Source organism: Triturus cristatus, chromosome 3_2 (assembly GCF_964204655.1).
Source record: "Triturus cristatus chromosome 3_2, aTriCri1.1, whole genome shotgun sequence".
NCBI classification, from domain to species: Eukaryota; Metazoa; Chordata; class Amphibia; order Caudata; family Salamandridae; genus Triturus; species Triturus cristatus.
In genome coordinates, this window is record NC_140584.1 from 1,193,422,879 (window position 1) to 1,193,444,392 (window position 21,514).

Here is a 21,514-nt window from a genome sequence, read left to right on the forward strand (position 1 = left end):
TGTCCAAGCTTTATTGACCTCGCACTTGGATTATGCCAATAGCTTATACCTGGGGCTGCCAGCTCATCTGATTCTCAGACTGCAAATAATTCAGAATGCGGCAGCTAGGATCATTTGTTGGATCTCTCTTCGCCATCATATCTCCCCCCATTTGAGGCAGATCTATTGGCTCCCTGTGGCTAAGGGGATAGAGTTTAAAGCCCTGACATTGGCCTTCAGAGCCTTAAGGGGCATAGGGCCACATTATCTCAGATATAGGCTAAGGGTGTACCATCAGGAGCGAGCCCGGAGATCTAACCATCTGTGACTTCTTTGCATTCCAAGATATACCAAAGCTCAACGAGGTGGCAGGTCTTTCCCGGTAAGGATGGCTAAGCTCTGTAACTCTCTGCCACCCACCTACGCTTGGCTGAGATAGAACAGGGATTCAGGAAGGACTTAACAACTTGGCTCTTCAGTCAGGCGTAGATTAGCTGGTTGGTCTTTTCTTCAGTCTCGCACCAGGACGCCTCAATGGAGGTAGCTGAGCGCTCTATAAATGGCTTTGATTGAGTGATTGATAGAACTCTCCAAAACTAAGAAGCACAGATCCATGTGTAGCTCTTTCTCTCAGATGGGTTCAATCTATAAATTACCTAATTCTTGGCTACCCAGGAGTCCAAGCCCTTTATGCAGCCCCACTCCTTCTCCTGGACAGAATCCCTCAAACCTGTGTATCTCATAATGCTGCACATCCAGAAGACACATGTTTTCCCCAGGAGACCCCCTTCAACTGATATCTTCACTATGCCCAAGTACTCAACCTGGATGTCCCTGCTTATCTAGGAGACTCAAGTGCTATTCATTACCTTCCAATATCTTTGTGGATGTCGTAATAATCGGTCAGCCTCCTTATCTTGTGTATCAGCGAACCATCAGTTTCATCCCCGGCCCCATCTGCTTTAGGCTTAACTTGAAAAAAACAATAGAGAGAAAATAAATAAAAGGGCAATCAAGTAGCATAGAAAAATATCCAATGATTTCTGACAACTGTCATGTGCCCCCTCACACTGTCTGCATCATTTGCACAGTCAATCTGTCCTTCTTTAGCAGACTGCTTATTGACCATATATGATCACCCACACTGCAGTCAAGATGCAAACATGATAGACAGATGAAAAATCAGACTGGAGGCAAAATCAGTTCACCTTACAAAGATATTGACTGTTAAAGTGTGAGACAGAAGAGTCAAGAGGGTAAACAGGGTGGAATGCAGGAAGAAGGGCATCAAACAATTGGTGCATCTTACATTGGGCGGTAGAGAGTTCCATACTTCAAGCACAGTACTCAAACATTTGTTAAAAGTGTTGTACTATACTGTTAGGAAAGTTCTCCAGCTTTGACAATTGCTGGACTCCGCAGCAAGCATTCATCACTGTATTTGAAATCCCAGGAAACTGAAACTACAGCAGGCTCACTGAATTCATGTCCCTCATTTTTTAGGTAATGACTCTCAGAGAGTAGTGAGGTTGAACAGGCCAGGCTTACAGATAAATGAAGCCTTAGAAAATCAGATTCTGTTGACATAAGGAATAGCATTAAATCGTAAGGTAAAGGGAGTGTTATATTTTTAGAAAAATAAATAACACTTTTAGCCACAATTGAGCTACATTTCTATAATGAAAACGTACTTACTGAAATCCTAGTTCTGCATAGTCGGAATATTCATTGAAGCTCTGAAGGTAGATAGCTCCCACCTGTGTGAAGGCATCCTGGAACACTTCAAATCCCATACAAACGATGCAGCAGTGCTTGAAACATCTGGCATTATTTTTAGTGAAGTAACAAACTCTGTAGCCTATACAGGCTAATTGTTTCCACAGTGTTTATTTTACCAAATAGAGTTTATTGCAACAACAATCCTCAAGCCCTTGCACAGATTAAGTGGGTGAATTTGAGCAAATGACATATGTAGACTGAAAAGCAGAATCTTAAGAGAAGTTGGAAATAACATGTAGTACCTCTTTAGGGAGTCAGCAGCTTCTATATTCTATCATGCCATGCAATGGTAGTTGCTGGAGAGCCTCAGTTCTTTTTGACAGGTTTATGTCTATATATTGACGAACTGAGGGCTTTCCACGATTGGACAATAGATACAGGGGAGGAGGGAAGGTTGTTCATGTCTTTAATTAAGACTTTATGATGGAGAACTAGGATTACAAGTAAGTACTTTCCCTTCTGCATCGTGGGATCTTCACTTTATAGTCAAGAATACAGAATACAGTAGCACGCTTATCCTCAAGTGAAAGAGCAGTTTCTGTGCTCAAATGCTATGGGGGAAGAACGTATCTAAAAGGATTCTTAAGAGCATTGTGACCAACTATTGTGTCTATTGCAGAATCCAAGTCTAGGCAGTAAAGTTTTATTAAAGTGTGGATAGGCCTCCAAGTTTCTGCCTTACAAATGTCTGACACAGGAACATTTTTATGCCATGTAGCAGTCACTGATTTTCCTCTTGCCATAAGAGCTCCGGTTTGATGAGTAAGGGTTTATTAGGAGCACAATGAAATACAAAAGACTATCCTCCTGGAGATGGATTGTTTGGATGCGTCTAAACATGTTTGAAGACTGAATTTTCTTAAATCTTGTGTTCGATCCAGGTATAATATCAGTTCTAAATTCACATCTAGAATGCATGGAATTCTGTTTGCAGGAGTCAAAGAATTACTAAAGAAAACCAGTAATGATGTAGATTTAAGTGAAATTTTGAGAAAACCACTGACAATAAAAAAGGGTGTTCTTATTACCACCCTATTGGAATGAAAGAAAGCAAGTACAATGCTCTAACACTGAAAGAGCCTGAAAGTCACTCAATGGGCAGAAGTTAAGGTCACTAAGACAGCTGCCTTCCAAGACAGAAACTGCTATGAAGCCTAATGTATAGGCTCACATATAGAAATTGTCACTTAGTGACACAGATTGTTAAGAAAGATATTTGCTCAGGATCCTTCATATAAGATAGGATAATTGCAAATATGTTCTGATAGAAGAGCACTGAAGCCTTGATTGGGCACGTTGGTGAAGAAAATAATTACATCTTCTTCGTTGGAGATTGGATCTGGAATTCTTTTCCATTTAAAAGCATTTTAGGTTCTTGTAGATACTCTTTTAGCCTCTCTTAAAATGTTCACACAGGCTTGTGGTATGTGAAGGTGCACATATTGTATGACCTCAGAAGCCCTCTTGCCAATTTAAGGATGTAGCATTGGAGTGGTATAATTGGTCTTGAATCATGGAAAATAGCTTAGGTTTACAAAGAAAAAAAAAACAAAAACAAATAGAAAATGCAGTGGTGGCTGCAGTCCACCACACCGATAAGCATTTTCAAGTGTTCACAATTACGGTGCTCAAAACCCCCAAGGTCCCACTGCCAAATAACCCCCTGGAAGTGTACATATAAATACAACAAATGGGGAGCACTCCAGAAGTGATCCACCATAAATTTAATTTGGTAATCCTCTCTTGGACACTATTCAAAGTTCAACAGTGTTATCATTTCCATTAAGCCCATTAATTCAGGGTTGTGTTCAAATTTATTCATTCATCTTCAGATATGATTTCACAGCTCAGCCAACGTGTTTCATCTTATGCACGAGGACTTCCTCGAGGTTCCATATCCTTGTGCAATTCTTAGTGACTTATGCTTCGTCAAATCAATTAGTACATAAACCCGTTAGGTTAGTATCCTCATGCGGTCCCAAGTAACCATGCCAAAAAAGGTTCCATGGTGTATAGGACGAAATGCTTTGGCTAAGCTGTGAAATCAAGTCTGAAGATGAATGAATAAAGTTGAGCACATCATATACTGAGTTTCCTTTAATTAATGGAGTAAATGGAAATAGAGTTCATAGTTAGACTTTGAATATAATAGTACCCATACGGGGAATGATGTTTGCGTGGAAGCCTGTTCTGTAGACGTATTGATAGATGAAAAAAGTCTGGAAACCACCCATTAATTTGCCACTTAGGAGAAATTTACATCATCTTGAATTAAAGTATTTAGCTTTATCAGAACAGTTGGAATCATAGGGTTCCATGAAAGTGTAGAAAACTTTCCCTGACCAGTCGATCAAAAGGGCATTGCTCAGATAGTCCGGGTCCTACACCCTGTAGACGATGTCTGCACATTAAGCATTTTGAGAAGTTGTGTAGCAGTCTCTATGTGAAAATCCACAATCTGAGAAGACGTCGAGGGGCATATTATCATTCAGGACCCATTCATGATTTTCTACAAAGAAGCTGCTGAGAACATCTGCTTGGAAGTTCTGCATGGTGGGCAGGTATATCACCTGGATTGACAGATTCCTTCATCCTAGCCATTTACAGTTTTTCTGGGCATCCAGTGAAAGGATTCTGGACCTGGAGCCTCCTTGTTTGTGGAGGTAATGAATTCTGGTTTTGTTGTCCATCTGTACAAGGATCCCATTCGTTATTAGAGGTAACAGAGATAATTGGAATGCCTTGAGAGCCAGATGGACTTTTTTTCTCAAACCTAGGATATTAAATGGTATATGGATTTGTTGTTTGACTACAAGCCTTTGCTAGGTCACTTCTGTAAATAGGTTATCTGCCCCATCAAAGACGTATTAATCACAATTGTCTGAGTTGGAAGGTCATTGTAAAATGGGACTTTTGCACCACATGGAGACTGTCTTGCTTGAAGAGATGGGTAACTCTGTTTTTCAAGTTGTCCCTCCAGTGAGACCATTGGTCTATTAACCACTTCTGTAGGGGTCTCATATGGCTCCTTGCATTTGGTGAAATTTAATGGCAAGTGGCCATCGACCCTGGAAGAGAGGCCATCTGATCAGTTGCTGAAACATGGTTGTTTGAATTAAAAAGCACTGCTGAGCGGTGGAAGTTACTCTCTCCACTGATGGAGACACTTCTCCTCCATCTGTAATCAAGTTTGGACCCAGATAAGTCATCTTATGGAAAGGCATTGATGTAGACTTCTGAAGATTTATCTCGAGACCCACACGCTGAAGTTGACATGCTGACATCTTAACGTTGTGGATACCTTTTTCTGCTGAGTGGTCCTTCATTAACCAGTTTTCAAACTAGGGGTAAATATAAATTATCTACCTGCGAAGGAAGGCTGCCGCCACAGCAATACATTTGGAAAAGGTCCTTCAGAATAAGTTTAGTTTGAAGGGGGAGCTAAGCATTGATAGTGTCCTTTTCCTGAAGGAACCTTCAGAATTTCTTGTATTTCCTAGACACGGGTATGTCGAAGTAAGCATACTGCAGATCCGCTGCACAGATTCAATACCATTACTTGTGTTGTGAAAAAAATTGATGAATGGCTAGAATTTAAAACTATTCCTTCTTCATGTATCCGTTGGCCAGCCTTATTTGTATAAATTCCTGTTTGATGTCCTTTTGCATACCCAAAAATTGTTGATATGTAGATATCTTCTCCACTATGAAATGGAGCAATAGGCTCGATTACTCGCTATTGCAATACTGTTGCAGCGTCCCTTCTTCATAAGCAAAGTTGACATTTGGTGCAGATTTCGGAATAATGGATGGTGGGAAGGATTTGAAGTGGATCGTGCAATTTTGATGAATGTGTCAAAACCCCATTTGTCATTGATGATGAACTACTCTAAGCTGTTTTGATAGACTCCCTCCTACCAGAGTGGCAAAAAGAGGAGAGAAAGTGAGATAGTTATTGTCTAGCGTGGGCTGGAACTTTGCCAGAAGAGGACTGATGTTGCTGTTGCAGTCCTCTGCTTCTAGAAGTACTTCTCTCGTAAAATGATCTATACTGACCTTTTGACTGGATTTGATAAGGCCAGTGGGGAATGAACCATCTGTCTTGAGTGGTATTGGCAGTCTCTGCGCCGGTATTGAAATCTGAAAAGCCTCTTTTTCTCCTTGAGCAGTTCATCAACAGTATGGGGACCAAACAAAACTAGGCCAATGAAAGGAAGGTTCCTTATTTAAGCTTGGCTTCTGGCTTTAGAGATGTAAGGCGTAGCCCAAAAGGCCTTCTAAGTGAGTTACATTACAGAAATCGGAGACTGCCATATGTGGTCAAACCACAGAAGCACTGATGATTTGGTTAGAAAGCAACATTCCTTGTTAAGACTACCTAAGTCCTTTTTTGTTGCTCTGGGAAGGTCATCTGCAAACTCTTGTAAGGATTTATTTAGTGTTGTATTGTATATTCCCAGCATAGCTGTTGCTCTACCTGCATTCAAGCCTGTGGCAGCAGTACCGCAAACCTTCCTATTCACTGCATCTATGCATTTGCTGTCCCTGTTTAGAGGAATTGATGTCTCAGGTACCGATGCATGTTTCTACCTGACTGTTGACATGATTACCAAATCCGGTTTTTAGTACTGATGAAAACATCAATTACCTTAGATAATCCTCATTCTGGTGGATACTCTTTCTAATTGCCGATTCCTCACCTTGTGTATAGCTACCAAAGCAGTACCTCCCAAGGTGGTGCATATGTGACGTGGCTGAAACCAAAATGTCTTCCAGGATCAAAGGGCAAAATGCCCCTGCCACTGGATCTGGCAATTAAGGCTGTAATACTTCTTGTGGACTGTCGAGAATAGTCCATTATGCCTGTGACCATGGCATGTGTGAAAGTGTTCTGGGTGCTGACTGGGAGGCATTTGAAAATCTTCCCCAGAATCTTCAGGGTATGACGGCACTGACTTGAGAGGTCACGTTGAGTTTACTGTTGATGATGATCCCGTTCTTGCCATGAGTGTTGCGGTTGGGTGTCGGTCCCAGCTCTGTTGGCCAGCAGGTAGAGTCCCACAGTGATGTGCTCTTCCCAAAGATCACGATTTCGGTCTTGTCAGTGTTTAACTTTAGACAGTTAGTCTTCATCTGGAGGGTGATTTCTGTCATACAGACATTGTTGATCCGGGTATTGAGCCTATTGTCCATGAGGGTGAGAATGAGTTGCCTGTCATCGGCGTAGGAGAGGATGTTGATGACACGAGTGGATGATGCTAGCTAGAAGGATCATGTATGCGTTTAAGAGGGTTGGGCTCAGTGAGGATCCTTGTGGAACACCACAAATGAGGCCCAAGGTCTACTGTGTCAGCCTGACTGACTGGGCATTCTGGTCAGGAAGGAGCAGATCCATCGGAGTACGTGTCAGTGGGTTCCAATGTCTTGTAGGCATTGGATGAGGATTGGGTAGGAGACTGAGTCAAATGCTGCAGAGAGGTCCAAGAGGATGAGGACTGCAGTGTCTCCTCTGACCAGAGTCATGTGGAAGTCATCTGTGGAAGCAATGAGGGAGGTTTCCGTGCTGTGATTGGGTCTGAAACAAGACTGAGTGGTGGTGAGGAGTTGGTGGTTGTTGAGGTATTCATTGAGGTGTCTGGTAATGATTTTCTCGATGACCTTGGTGGTTAATGGTAGCTGAGGGATCGGTCTGTAGTTGGCTAGCATTGAAGGGTTGCAGAAGCTTTCTTCAGCAACGGGAGGACAGTTGCATGTTTCCAGGTATCTGGCAAGGTCACCGAAGAGGTGGAGGAATTCAGAATGGGTGTCAGCATGGCACTGATGCAGACCTCTGGAGTAGGCTTGGTGGGCCCAGGGGTCCGATGGGTCACCTGAGTGGATGGACTTCATGGCGGCAGCGGTATCTTATGGGGTGATGATGGGCCATGTGGTTGGCATTGGTTCTCTGGATAAGATCGGGAGGTGTTTAACAAGGTCTGATGGGTCCGGTTGCAGGCTGAAGTTGCTGTAAATGGTCGCGATTTTGCTGCTGAAGAATTGAGAGACATTGTTGCAGAGGTCCTGCCAGAGGGTGATTGAGTTTGAGGCGGCTGATGGTGAGGTGAAATCTTTCACAATGGCTAATATTTCTTTGCTTCTGTTGCTGCTGGCATCGATGCGGTCCGCCTTTGGTGATCTGAATCATTTTGCTTTAGTGTCTTAGGGCGGATTTAAACATGTTCCCGTCTGCATTGTCCTGGCTCATTCTCCATTTCAGCCATCACTATAAATCAACAGAAATCTGAAGTCATGTTTACCCATTTAGATTTCATTCTGACAAGGAATGGAAAGGCATTAACAACTGAAACTGGGAAAGTGATACGGCGAGGGTCACATGACTATGTGGAAATTTCAGTACTGAAATGACACTGAAGAGTGAATGTGATCTGTGGCCCATTCATTTGGTAGCAATCACACATCTGTGTCCTTTGCTAAAATGTTAGGAACATGCTCCAGCATCTCTTAATGTAACAGCGCTCCACCACAGTCTTACACTGTAGTTGAATAACTAGGTGTCACCCTCTATTACTGTCACAGATGTTCTGATACTAGCATTGGTGTGGTCCAAGCTCAATATAAATCAAGAAGAACTATAAATTAATAATGCCATGTCAATAACTGAGCCCACAAATTATTCATTCCAAAGCAGTGAATCTCCACAGAGTCACATGGCTGTCTGCATAGACTACCAAGCAGTGAAAATCAGAATGGTTGTGAAGAAGAGTTTAGCAGTTTTATCTTCTTGATCATCAGCTCCTTAGTAATTGTCAAAATATTTTATTTATTTTTGCGTTTTATATAGCGTTTGCTAGACCCATGGTTTTTAGAGCACTCGTATGCATAAATTAGGGGTGCGCGACTACTAGGTCTTCATATATTATAATACACAGTATATTATCAGTGGATGTACTGTTGCACCCATGTTGAAATTTCATAAATTTTGGACAAAGACTGGTTGATTTACGATAGCATGAACATACATAGGTACAATGCATTTCTCTAATCAGTTGGTTCGGTGGTGTTATGCTTGGCTGAGGTCTCAGCAGGTAACCAGTTCCCTCAGAATGGCTTATCACAATAAGGTGCCCTTTATCAACTTTCATTTGGACTACCATTTCCATACTCATCTTCTCACCTTTTTTATTTCCACTCAGTTCACTTGAACCTTTTCTAGTAAATGTTCAACAAATGCAAACCTGCCATGCTGCCAACTCTACAATACAGTGTTGCAGATTGTATCTGTATCATCTTTGAGGTTCCATACCATTTCTGCACCGAAAATCTGAAAATCATGTTCTCTAATCCTTCCTTTGACAAAACCTCCAATGGCTGCAGTTTACGATGCACCGGTAAAATTGCATCATTCTTCTACCACCAACTTCTATTTTCCAACTTCACTAACATTGCTCCATTTTAGAATTTTAGTTGTCCTAATCAGCTTTCCATTATTTAAAAACGTGTTAGCTGCCACATGCTTTGAGACCAAGGTAATTTAGATTCTTCTGTATTTGTGCCCTGCCTCTTGGCCATTTTTCTTTGAATGTAAATTTAGGTAATCTAGTTTATTTATTTATGTATTTGAAAAGTCTTCCCAACATTACAGCTGCACACAAACCTTACTCAGAAAATTGTAAGTAACCAATTGACAATTACATACATGAAGCTAAAGATAAAATACATTTCCGTAAATTATCCACTCTAGTTGCTGCAGCCCTGGAGCGATGAGCTCCCATTCATTAATTATAATGTAGAAGTATTGGGTACCAATGTTATTATATCGACCATTTCAAAATATCCTGGGTTGACATATATGATTGGAAGGGGACCAAGATGTCCTTGGGTTTTTGGACTTATGGGAGAGTAAAGAGATAGGAACGTTCCACCTGCTCATTACAGAAGGTTAGGTTATCTATACAGATCTTAACAGCTGGGGTGAGATCTCTTCCCCATGCACAACCTACCTTCCTTATCGTCAATAGCAAAGCTACAGAGGTGAATCACCGTACACTCACAGATACATCAATGGTGCCACCTTCGAAGTTAGCACCATGTTTATCCCCATCATATCAGTGGGAGCGCGGATTACGACAATCCAATATCTGCTTATCAAAGGGCAGGGCTAGGCTAGATTAATAAAATAAGTGTCAGTTGCAAGAAATGTTACACACTTCAAGTGTTCTTGCAATTTAGACTTGCACAGCTTTAACAGCTTATTGATAAGCTTGATGTAAACATTTAAAGTGTAACAATCGCAGGCGGCCATTGGGGAATAATCTGACCACAGCAATTCATCCATTCCAGAACTGGAATCTCCCCTCACAGATCTACCTCTCATTTTACCCTGGTCCCCAGGACCACACCAGGAGTCTCTGATTCCATAGTGGAATACAGCTTTGTGACAGTGTGTTTGGTGGATGGGATGGTAGGGACAGTATTTTACATGGAATAGGTTCTTGTGGAAAAGATGGGTATCTGGAGGCGATACAAAGTAAATGTATCCATAGCATCTGAATCTGTATATATGTATCTGTCCGCCGTCCCCAGTCATTCCAAAAACTGACCATACTGGAAAATATCTACAATCTGATGAATCTCCCACTCAAGGAGCATTTGTGGTGTTGACCTATCCTCTGTTATATACATCAATGATAGTGAGAAAGAGATTGCTCTGGATCATAAAGTATTCTGTATTTTAGCTGTTTGCAAAGCCAATCCCATGCCAATTGAGTACATGGTTTGAAATTTATTTAGTAGAGACTCTATCTAGCCGCAGATTCCTTACCTTAGTATTATCCCTAGGTGTCAGAATGGATCCAGAACTTTTCGTGAGTAGTACCCCTGCACGGAGATTGAGCGACGACAAGTGACAGCTTTTGGAATTCCACCCGAAGTCTGCAATGTTATCTTGGAAGCCAGGCATTCCTCCACTTACACAGTATACGCCTGCTGCTGGGGCAAGTTTGTGGAATGGTGTGCAGAAAGAAAACAAGTTACTTACCTGTAAATTTTACTTCTCTAGTATTGGAAACTTTCATAGATTCCCATGCTTGAATCATTCCCCCTCGTTGAGATGGGAGCCCCAGTATATATAAAAATAGCAATACAAACCATTACAAATAGAAACTAGGCCTAGGCCCATTCTAGTTTTGTAACATATCCACCTCTTTTTGTAAAATATACTAAATAAAATCAACAACCAATCAGATCAGCCTCACCCTTTAGAACCCTCTTGAGAGAACCTCGGACCATCAGATTTTCATAGCCGTAGTGCCACAGTATAACCATGAATATGCAGGATGTCGAGCTTTTCCAGGGGAGGAGGGTGGGTCGCATGTGAATCTATGAAAGTTTCCAATACTGGAGAACTAAAGTTACAGGTAAGTAACTTGTTTTCTTACTCCAGTATTGGAACTTTCATAGATTCCCATGCTTGAATCAGAGTAGCTAGCAGTCATGAGCACATTTCTTTGTCTGTATTAGTTTCAACAGAGATCAACAATGCATCAATAAGATTAAAAAGAAAAAGAAATAGCATATCTCGCAGTTTAGACATCCTTCTTTTTTTTTTTTAAACAGTGTAATAAAAGAAATCACCCAACATTAAAATGCGAATAAAATACCCATATATACATACAGAAATAACAAGAAGCAATCAGTTGTATCAAAGAATGTGCAAAGATATTATGAAGTAAAGGAAGGAGGGATGAGAAGGAAAGCTCACCAGTTATTGAAAGAGGTTCCTCAGGACTGCTTGGCCCACTGCAGTGTCGCTGCGCGACGAAGAATCCAAGCACTAATGTCTTGTGAAGGTATGGGCACTCTTCCAGGTCACTGCTCTGCAGATGTCCCGGATAGGTAACCCAGCAAAGAGGGCTGTAGAAGAAGAGATCGCCCTCGTGGAGTGAGCACGGACTTTTCCTTCAAGGGGCTTTCCCGCTGCTTGATGACAATATTGGATAGCGCTGGAAATCCACCGTGCAATCCCCTGTTTGGAAAGGGGGAATCCTTTACGAGGGGCGCTGTAAGCCACGAAGAGCTGATGTGACTTTCTAAAATCCTTAGTTTTCTGAAGATAGAACTTCAGGCAACACTGAATTTCCAATGAGTGAAGTGACCTCTGAGCTGGAGTTGAGGGATAAAAGTTAAGTATCACAGGTTTATTTAAATAAAAGTCCGACGGTAGCTCCGGGATGAACTTTGGTTTGGTACGGAGTACTACCGTTTCATTTTTAAATTGAAGAAAGGGCTCTTGAATGGTGAGTGCCTGCAACTCGCTGGCCCTTCTAGCTGATGTCAAGGCTAGAAGAAGGGCCACCTTCCAGGAAAGAAATTTCAAGTTTGCTTTATGTATCGGCTCAAAGGGATATTTTATGAGCTGGGTCAAGACTAGATTAAGGTGCCACAGTGGTGGAGGAGGCTTCACTGGAGGGAAGACTCAAAAAAGACATTTCGTAAACTGTTTAATTAATCTTGCTGACCAGAGCGAAGAGCCTGAGGATGTCCTCCTGAAGCGAGAGATGGCCGTGAGATGCACTTTAATAGATGAATGAGCCAGGCCCGCCTTTGCCAAGGAAAGAATGTAAGGAAGGATTTCATGCGCCAAAGAAGAGAAAGGGTGAACTCTCGATTCTCTGCACCAGTGACAAAACCTCTTTCATTTCATCTGGTAGGTTTTGTTTGTACTTTGAGCACGAGCCTGAGACAGGATTTCTCTACATTCTGCAGAGAGCTTTAAGTCGAGAAACTCTCTGTGCTCAGGAGCGACGCCGATAATTGAAGGGATAGGGGATCCGGATGCAATACTTGGCCCTGGGACATCCTCAGCAGTGATGGAATCAGTTTCAAAGGAACGGGATGCTCCAAGGATAGGAAAAGAAGCTCTGTGAACCAGTACTGGTGAGGCCAAGACGGTGCTATTAGGATCATTTTTCAGGGTTCCGTTTTTAGCTTTCTTAGCAGTCTCGGGATCAGAGAAATGGGGGGGAAGAGCATAAACAAAGGCACCTGACCATGCCATCAAAAACGCATTCCCCGAGGATCCCAGATGATGATGCCAGCTTGCGTAGAACCGGCATTTCTTGTTCTCTGGTGTAGCAAAGGGATCTATGGCGGGCTCCCATTCGTGGCTGCCTGACTTTAGTCTGCTCAGTGTGTCTGCTGTCTCTTTGAGATTCCCTGTGGAAATGTTCTGCCTTTAGTGAGACTCCATGCAGGATCGCCCGTTCCCAGACAGCTTGAGCTTCCGCCGAAAGGAGACGAGATCTTGTGCCACCCTGCTTGTTGATATAATGCATGGCTGTAGTATTGGCTGTTCTTATTAGAACCGACAAATCCTTTATCCTGGGAAGGAAAGCCTCTAGGGCTAGGCAAATTGCTCTGAGTTCCATTAGATTGATGTGCAACAGACGATGGTGGTTTAGCCATCAACCACTTACCTACAGGTGCTTCAAGACCGTTCCCCAGCCCTCCAGAGATGCATCTGTTGTAATAATCTGAGGAGCTGGGGTGAACATGAAGGAGAGACCTTGGGAAATGTTCTCCTCGCAAGTCCACCATGAAGCAGCATCTTTCATTGGCACAGTGATTGTGATCATGTCCTCGAAAGACCCTTCTACTTGGCACCACTGTAAGTCCGGTTGTTCCTGAACAGGGCGCATTCATAACCTGCAGTGAGGAATTAGAGGACTGCAGAACGAAATGGACCCCGGAAGGGACTTGTAAAGGCAAACTGAAAGTGACCTTTTTTGAAGTAGACGGGCCAGCAACATCAATTTGGCTTGTCTTTACACTGACGGCAAAGCATTGTTCAGGGATGTGTCCAATATGGGTCCCAGGAATTTGGCGTTCTTGGAAAGGCACGAATTTGATTTTTCCCTGTTAAGGGTAAGACCCAGACTTTTGAAGAGCTTTGTACAAGCTGCCACTGACCTCTCGGCCGCAGTCTTGGTAGGAGCCTTTAGCAACCAGTCGTCCAGGTAAGGGAAAACCTGGTGCTGTTGTCCTTAGAAAAGCCGCTACCGGAGCCAGTATCTTTGTAAAGATCCATGGCGCCGATCTGAGGCCAAAGGGAACAACCCTGAATTGAAAGTGGCTCTTGGCTACTGTGAAGCAAAGAAACTTCATGTGGGATGGATGTAAGTGAACATGAAAATAAGCATCCTCTAGGTCCAAAGTGGCCATGAAATCTCCTGAATTTAAAAGTCAAAGTTTGTCCTGCAAGGAGACCATTCGAAACGACTGTTTGATGAGATAGGTGTTGAGCTCCCTCAGATCTAGAACAGGGCGCCACTTTTTGACAGTCTTTCGAACTAGAAAGAATCGGGCGTAGAAACCCTCTCCTCTTTGCGAGACAGGGACCGGCTCTATCGCCCCCTTCTGCAGCATCTGTTGGATCTCTAAGCGCAGGAGACGGAGATGTTTTGTTATGTTGGCACGAGGGGGCTTGGTTGGAGGAGGATGGACAAACTCCAATGTGTGACCAAATTGGATTATATTGAGAACCCAATGATCCGCTGTTATCCGTTGCCTTTCTTGGAAGTAATGTGAGATCCTGCCCCCCCACCCAACTGTCAAATGAGGGGAAGGAACAGTAGGCAGAGCCAGCAGGCCTCTATTGACGCCTAGAGGACTCATTCTCCTGGCATCCCCCTCTTCCTCTGCTTGTTGATCTAGAATATGACGAAGACTGACCCTGCCGCTGGTTATACCGCGGGCGGTGAGATTGCGAGGCAGGCGTATACGAGAAGTACCGATATTGCTGGTAACCTCCTCTGTATGAGGGAAGACCTCTGCCCTTTGCTCCACAAAAAGGGACCTTTTGGTATTGGATCATCCCTAATGATCTTGCTATGTCTGTATCTTTTTTAATGTCCTGAAGCGCATCGTCTATGTGCTTACCAAATAGCGCCTCTCCATCACAGGGAAGGTCCAAAATCTTGTTCTGAACCTCAGGTCTAAATGAGGTCGCTCGAAGCCATCCCTGGCGATGAAGGACTGCCACTCCAGCCAGGGAATGGAACACAGTTGATGCAATGTCCACTGTGCAATCAATCACCTCTGAGGAGGCCCTCTCTCCTTCCTGGAGAATCTTTTTTGCTGCAGCCCTGCTGTCATCAGGCAACTGGTCAAGGTAGGGAGAGACATCACACCACATTTGGCGGTCGTAGCGCCCCAAGATGGCCAAAGCGTTAGCCGCTTTTACAAGAAGGCTTGACGTTGATGAAAACCTTTTGCCAGCATTGTCCATGCATCTGCCCTCCTTGTCTGGAGGTGTTGTTAGAGGAGCCGCTGGATTTTTAGACTTCCTCTGTGCTGCCTGTGATATCACTGAGTCCAGTTTTGACTGACTCACCAGGCAAGCTGGGCTATCCTCCAGGGCTTTATACTTTTTCTCTGAACGAGGAAGCACCAGAACCACTGTAGCTGGGATCATCATAACTGAGCCCCTCTTTCCAAACATGACCAATGATAGGAATGGATCTCACCTAAACATCTTCCTAGGCAAGCTGGTTCTTTGCACAAGAGCTTCATTCCTGCCGAAAGTTGTCCCTCCCTTTCAAGTAGGCTAGTACATCACCCTGCCTACCTTTTATGCTTTGCCTTATCCCTCCAAAAAAGAGAAGCAACTCCACCATCTAGACCTAAAAAGAGTGTTGTCGGTCTACCACGAAAGAGGTCTGCATGGATGGCCAACTGTTCATGGTGTATGTCAAAGCGAAGAAGGGGAAGGCCATGCCGAAAGGGACCATTTCCCATTGGCTCATACTCTGCATTAAAATCTGCAATGCACTGGCCAATAAGCAACCCCTGAGGGTGTGCATGTTCATTCCACTAGAACTAAAGCTGTGACCACTGCAGTAGCATATGGAGATATGGAGGTGGCATCTACCAGGCAGCAAGGTGGACTTCTGCGCACACGTTCACCAAGCACTACTGCCTGAACAGTCGAGTCCGTCGGGACAGGAGTATTGCTTGTTCGGTCTACAGGACTTTTTAGTGTGAAACTGTTTTACAGACCTACCTCTATGGAGGTATTTGTTGGGTATCTATTCTAAGGTAAGAAATCTGTGGCTAGAAGTCTCTACCAGATGAACAAGTTACTTACCTACAGTAGTGCCTTATTTGGCAGAGACTCTATCTAGTTGCAGATTCCTTATCGACCACCCATTCTCCCCACTCTGCAAACACATTTCTAAGTATAAGGTTTTTCCCCTTTCAGAGCCCTAGTTTTCAAAACCAGTGGTCCGTGTTCTTCGTGGCTCCGTGCTCCTGGCGTGGAAAGTCATGAAAAGAATTGCAATCTGCGCACTGGAGTGGCGCCTAAACAGGCACTGCGCACGTCACTTCTGGTGCAGACAAGGCCACACGGAGACAAATGATGCCACCTATCGGCACGCAGAGGTCCTGCTCACAAAAAAAATTCTGGATCCAGTCTGACGCTTGGACATAATTCTAAGGTAATGAGTCTGTGGCTAGAAGTCTATAGCAGATTTCATCTGCCTATCTGGTTCTCTTGTTTTAGCATGGCTACTCCATAGTTTTCTCCAATGACTGCGTCCTGGTCATGGCTTATCCATATTCCAAGATATTTGATGTGATGGGGTTGGAACACTAGGGGAGGGGAAAATCCAATTACCTGGCCTGTGTAGTGGAAGTAAGTGGAAAAATGAATCGTGGTACCTACAAAAGCTTTAAATAATGTAAACTCTCTCATAACCATACTAAAATTGTGTGTCGGGTTACACAGATAGGGAGTAATATCATCAGCCTTTTCAGTGATACAATGAGATTCCAGGGGGAAAATCTAAGTCCTTTATTAACATATAACTGTCGGATTGCACAAGCTGACTGTTGTGTTTCCAGGGCATATAGTAGTGGAGAGAGTGGGCATCCTTGCCTGTGCCTTTTCCAACGTGAAAAGAGTTGGAGAAAAGGCAATTGAGTTAAATCCTGGTAGTAGGTCCAGTATATAGCAACCTAACACAGTTTATAACTATCACAGGTAGCCCCATTACGAACAGTGCCACACAGAGAAAACCCATTCAGTCAAATGCCTTTGGAGCATCTGAAAATGCCGCCACCACCTCCAAATCTGGGTTTAGTTGGTGTATAAGAACGAAAATTGATCTGAGATGATGGGCTATGGACCTGCCTGGCACAAATCCAGCCTTGTCAGGGAGGACCAAATCTGGAAGGAGTAGCAGGTTAGCCAACAATTTTGCTAATATCCTGGTGTCAGTGTTGATAAGGGAAAAAGGTCGGTAGGATTCACTCTGTGTGGAAGGTTTATCAGGTCTTAAGGGAGTGATGAGAACAGTTACTCTAAAGGAGAGTTTGAGGTTATGCTTTTCCATCCCTTCATCATACACCTGTAGAAGTCAGAGCCAACAATAGAAAATAGGCTTTATAACATTCTGCAGGGAACCCACCATTTCTTGTGGCCTTATTTGTGGAGAGGCTAGATATGACTGCAGTAATCTCTGCAAGTATAATAGGTGCATCAAGGAATTCCCTAAGAGGACCCTTCACCCAGGTCATGGCTATGCATTCAAAACAGAGTGAGCAATATCTAGGGGAGTCTATAGTCCTGTAAAGTATTGCCAAATTCAGCAATATATTGTCAGCTTCATATATATGTCCCCCTTCATCCCACACCACACGTCCCCCTTCATCTACCACCAACAGTGTGTCTAGTGAGGATCGTGAGTGTCATTCAAGGAAGGCATGGTTCCTGCCAGGTCTCTCTGCCTTACCATATACTCATGCTGTGTGGCATGCTTGTGTAGGTGATTCACCTCCTGGCCTGATGTTTCAATAAATTCTCTAAATTTAGTTCGAAGTGTAAGGTGTTGCATATGGTGCATCTCAAACATCCTTTATCTAATGTAGTTCACCCACAGAAGGCTTTCTAAAGTCCTCTACACATTCCTGATACTTATTATTTTCCTTTCGTTGTGTTTTATATCCGCCCATAAGTGTACTGACTCCACTTTACATGTTTCCTGTGTGTTGTTCAAGTGCTGCTGTGATCCTTCTTTCCCCAGCCTATCAAGGTTCTTACGCTGCAGTTCCTCTCACAGTCAACTAATAGCTGCTTTTGGGTCACACCTCTTCTTGTTCACCCACTTATATTTTTAGAATGTGGGAGATGCCACAAAGAGTGAGCTGAAAGTCAGGAGGAGTCAAAGAACCTGTGCCATGGCATTTTTCACACACCTATGCCATTTCTGCCAGATGACCGTACGCTCAAACGGTAACTGGTACTTGTGTGCCACAGTACATATATAATCAACATAAATATCATAGTAACAGGAGCAGTCTCTCTTCTAAATGCTCTTGGGTCTTCTCAGTAGACTGCCTAGCTGTCTTGGTCCTATGATGAGCTGGAGGACCACCAGGACAGATGGACAAAGGAAGCTAATGATTATTAGACACACCATACTCTACAGATGCATTTCTTTGTATAACACAATATTCCACAGGTCTTATTTGGGAAGGAGTACCTGCTAGCACTTTGATGGAGCATACTCTGCCTCTTGGATAATAGAGATCCTTTCACATGTTTTTCTAAAGCTATTGTTAGTGGGAGATAAGAGAGAGAGAGAGAGAGAGAGAGAGAGAGAGAAAGAAGGGGAAATTGGACATAAAGTTTTGTAGACCTTTTCAATCCGAATATTGATAGTGATAAAGAGGAGGCTGCTCTAGATGGCTTGCTGAACAATGCCGAGCTTCTCTCAAAGGGAGGAGGATCATTGTTTATAGGACTGCGTGTATATCAGGCAGACATTTTTTTAGAGGGCACTTTATGGCAATCTAGCATGGCTGATGTAAATTTGGGAATACAATACACGTTCCAACTTACTAAGTCAAGTGATCAGTTTGTCTACTGAGGTTTGGAAGAGTAAACAAAGTGAGATAAGGGTAGGCTCCAAGTGGCTCTCTCCCTTCCAAGCTTGAGATCCACCATTTGTGCTGCACTTTGCAGACAAGAATAAAGTTGCTTGGTCACTACTCCCACAGTATCGCTTCCTCCGAATGAAATCTACATACTCCAAATGTCTCACCTGTGCGCACCACCAGCTCCGCTTTGCAGGAGACCTCCCCAGCCAGGTTCTTGGCAGTGCAGGTGTAAACTCCGCTGTCGTCTTCCACAGTGTTGAGGATGATGAGGGAGCACTCACTGTCATCATATACAAAGGTGTGGTGGCTGCTCTCAGATATCAGCTCCTGATTCTACAAGTGGAAATGCAGAAATGCAAGTTAATGATTCTAAAGGAAGAGGTTGTGTTGGCCCATATTGGCTAAATGTTCAAAACTGCTGTCAAGCCTTAGAGTTGGTAATACCCCTATACCCACAAAGACAGATTAAATCAAGGGAAGAATAGGGCAGGCAGTGGGTTATGTAGTAGGACTTTATTCAAATTAGGTGCATTTCCAGTACTCAGTGATACACAGGCTCATTATTTACATTGTTCATACAATGGTTTATTTCAATACTTATTTTTCATGAAAGACTTCAGCTTTAAATGTGCTTAAGGCATGAGAAAGGTCAGCCAACACATGTTTCTCCCTCTAAGCAGTGCACAAGCCTGGGGCTTTCTCATGGCTTGTAATCAGATTGATGTGGTAACCAGGAAAGGGTTCAAGCTGTTACACTCTGTGATCCGTGCGGAGTAAGTCTGAGGTGCATTTGGACCTCAGATCAGGGCGAGAGATGCAAAACCTCGTCACTACTGCTGGCAGGTAGTAGCTTGCATTATGTGCTTGTAAAAACTGGAAAAAATGGTCCTCATATGGAAACCGCAGTGATTGCGAGTACCAATAACCGCTTACACCCGAACGTGATCACAGTAACCTGTTCTCTTGCCCTACTTTACTCAAGACAATTTATGCACTTCCTAACTGACTTAAATCTCCACACGAGGACCAGTATTTCCAATAACATAATAGAAGGTTCTGTGAAGATGGAAGTTGACTATGCAGCCCAGTCGGGAGCTTAAATAGCCTCTCCAGGTACCAAGCAGATTGCCTGTAAATGACAACAGTTTAGACAGGCTGGGATCATGCCTTAAACCAGGAAAGAGTTCTTGATGTTGCATACATCTCACCATAAGATTTCAATGAGACAAAAAGACTTTTGCTGGGAAAAGATCTTTCTGAAAGCCTGGTGGACGACTCTTCGCAAACATGTCTTAGAATGATGATGGGCTAGTGGTTTGTAAGGCAATAAATATGGCTCTCAGTCTGAGTTCCTGTTACCCTTGACATTCAAACAGAGCTGGTGGCTATGCCAGTAGCTCTGGTTTTGATGCCACTTTTAGCCTCACTTACAAATCTGGCTCATTTATAGGTATCTGTATGCCTTCCTGTGACCGCACAGATACTCGCATCAACTGGAATAGGGTTACATCTTTTCAAGTCTTTGACAGAGCATCAAATGTACTTGATGGAGGCCTTTATTGGCTCAAAGGCAATGCTTTGGAAGCTGGGCACAGTAGACTGAAGCAGACCTTTACCTGAAATTACAACACAAAATTGAGCTGGTTGCATATATAGAGGTCAAAACTGATTATTGTATGGTCTATCACTGAAAGAATTTGCATTGTTTCCTGTCATTAGGAAACTGTTGGAGATGCTGGAACAGCTTTGCTCTCCAAAGACACTAAGTCTAATCTTAGTGGAAAAGCTTTCCTTTACAATTACCACTGTGGTGCCCATGCTTCCATTCAAAAAGGAGCTCACAGACCCAATCATGCCACCTTGGAAGAAGTCATTTTCAGTCCTTATGCTCAGCAGACAGTCCCTTGAGAACCCAGATTATTGTCTACTCTTACCCAGTGGTGCTTCAAGAAGTGATTCTTGGGAGCAGGCACACACAAGGCCACAGATAAAAGTGGATCAATTTGCACAGATCAATTGTTAAGTATGTGTGTAAGCATATATACACATGAGTGTGTCGGTGTGTATATATACATACATATATATCGTCGGGGGCCTACAACCCTGCGGGGCGAGCCTGGCTAAATTGGAAGACAGCACTTTCCAACATGTAAATCCAAAAGAAGAGGTGCCAAGCCCGGTTCTGGACAAATACAGCTTTATTTCATTTGGCGCAGGCACAAACAGGATGAGATGAACCCGACACGTTTCAGCGAGTTGCTTTTTTCAAAGGTTTAGTCATCACTTGTGCAGTGTCCCAGGTGAAGTCCATGATTATAAGTGCCTCACTCCTGCCATACTCGCTCTCCCATAATTCACCATTGAGCCACAGCTCAGAAGTGGTGTTGCAGGTAAGTATGCCTGCAACACCACTTCTGAGCTTTTATGGTGGTCGGACCACCGTGAAAAGGCTTTCGGAAAGGGATATCGTAATCCCTATGGTGGTGCCTGAGCATTCACCACCTCCATGCAAGGGATACGATTCTGACCACTGCCCCGATGGAATCTAAGATCCTGTCAGAGATGGTGGTCTTTCTCCCCGACCTAGATATCTTTAAATTTCCTAACATCAACATCCCTGGGGGCCAACTAACCCTCCCGTTACTTCCAGTTAGACCCACAGAGCTAGATTGCTAAGAGGTCTTTGGAGGCCAAGCCCCCTTTCGCCACCACTCTGCAAACGCGCCTCCTGGTGCACTACTAGTAGGGTGAAGAAGTCCCCTTGCGTATTGAGGGTCCTTGGGGGCCAAAGTCCCCTCTTGTTACCTCCAGTAAGTCA

The 21,514-nt window shown here is 43.5% G+C and overlaps 1 protein-coding gene across 3 annotated transcripts in view; it reads right to left on the reverse strand.

Annotated features, from left to right (window-relative positions):
- Positions 1-21,514, reverse strand: part of SPEG (striated muscle enriched protein kinase) — a 1,671,639-nt gene that overhangs the window by 609,370 nt on the left and 1,040,755 nt on the right. For all 3 annotated transcript variants that reach the window (XM_085650107.1, XM_085650106.1, XM_085650108.1), the window contains 2 exons: positions 18,861-19,029; positions 849-951 (listed from right to left, as the gene is read on the reverse strand). In XM_085650107.1, coding sequence (XP_085506233.1) covers positions 849-951; positions 18,861-19,029 — 272 coding nt within the window. The remainder of the gene's footprint in view (positions 1-848; positions 952-18,860; positions 19,030-21,514) is intronic.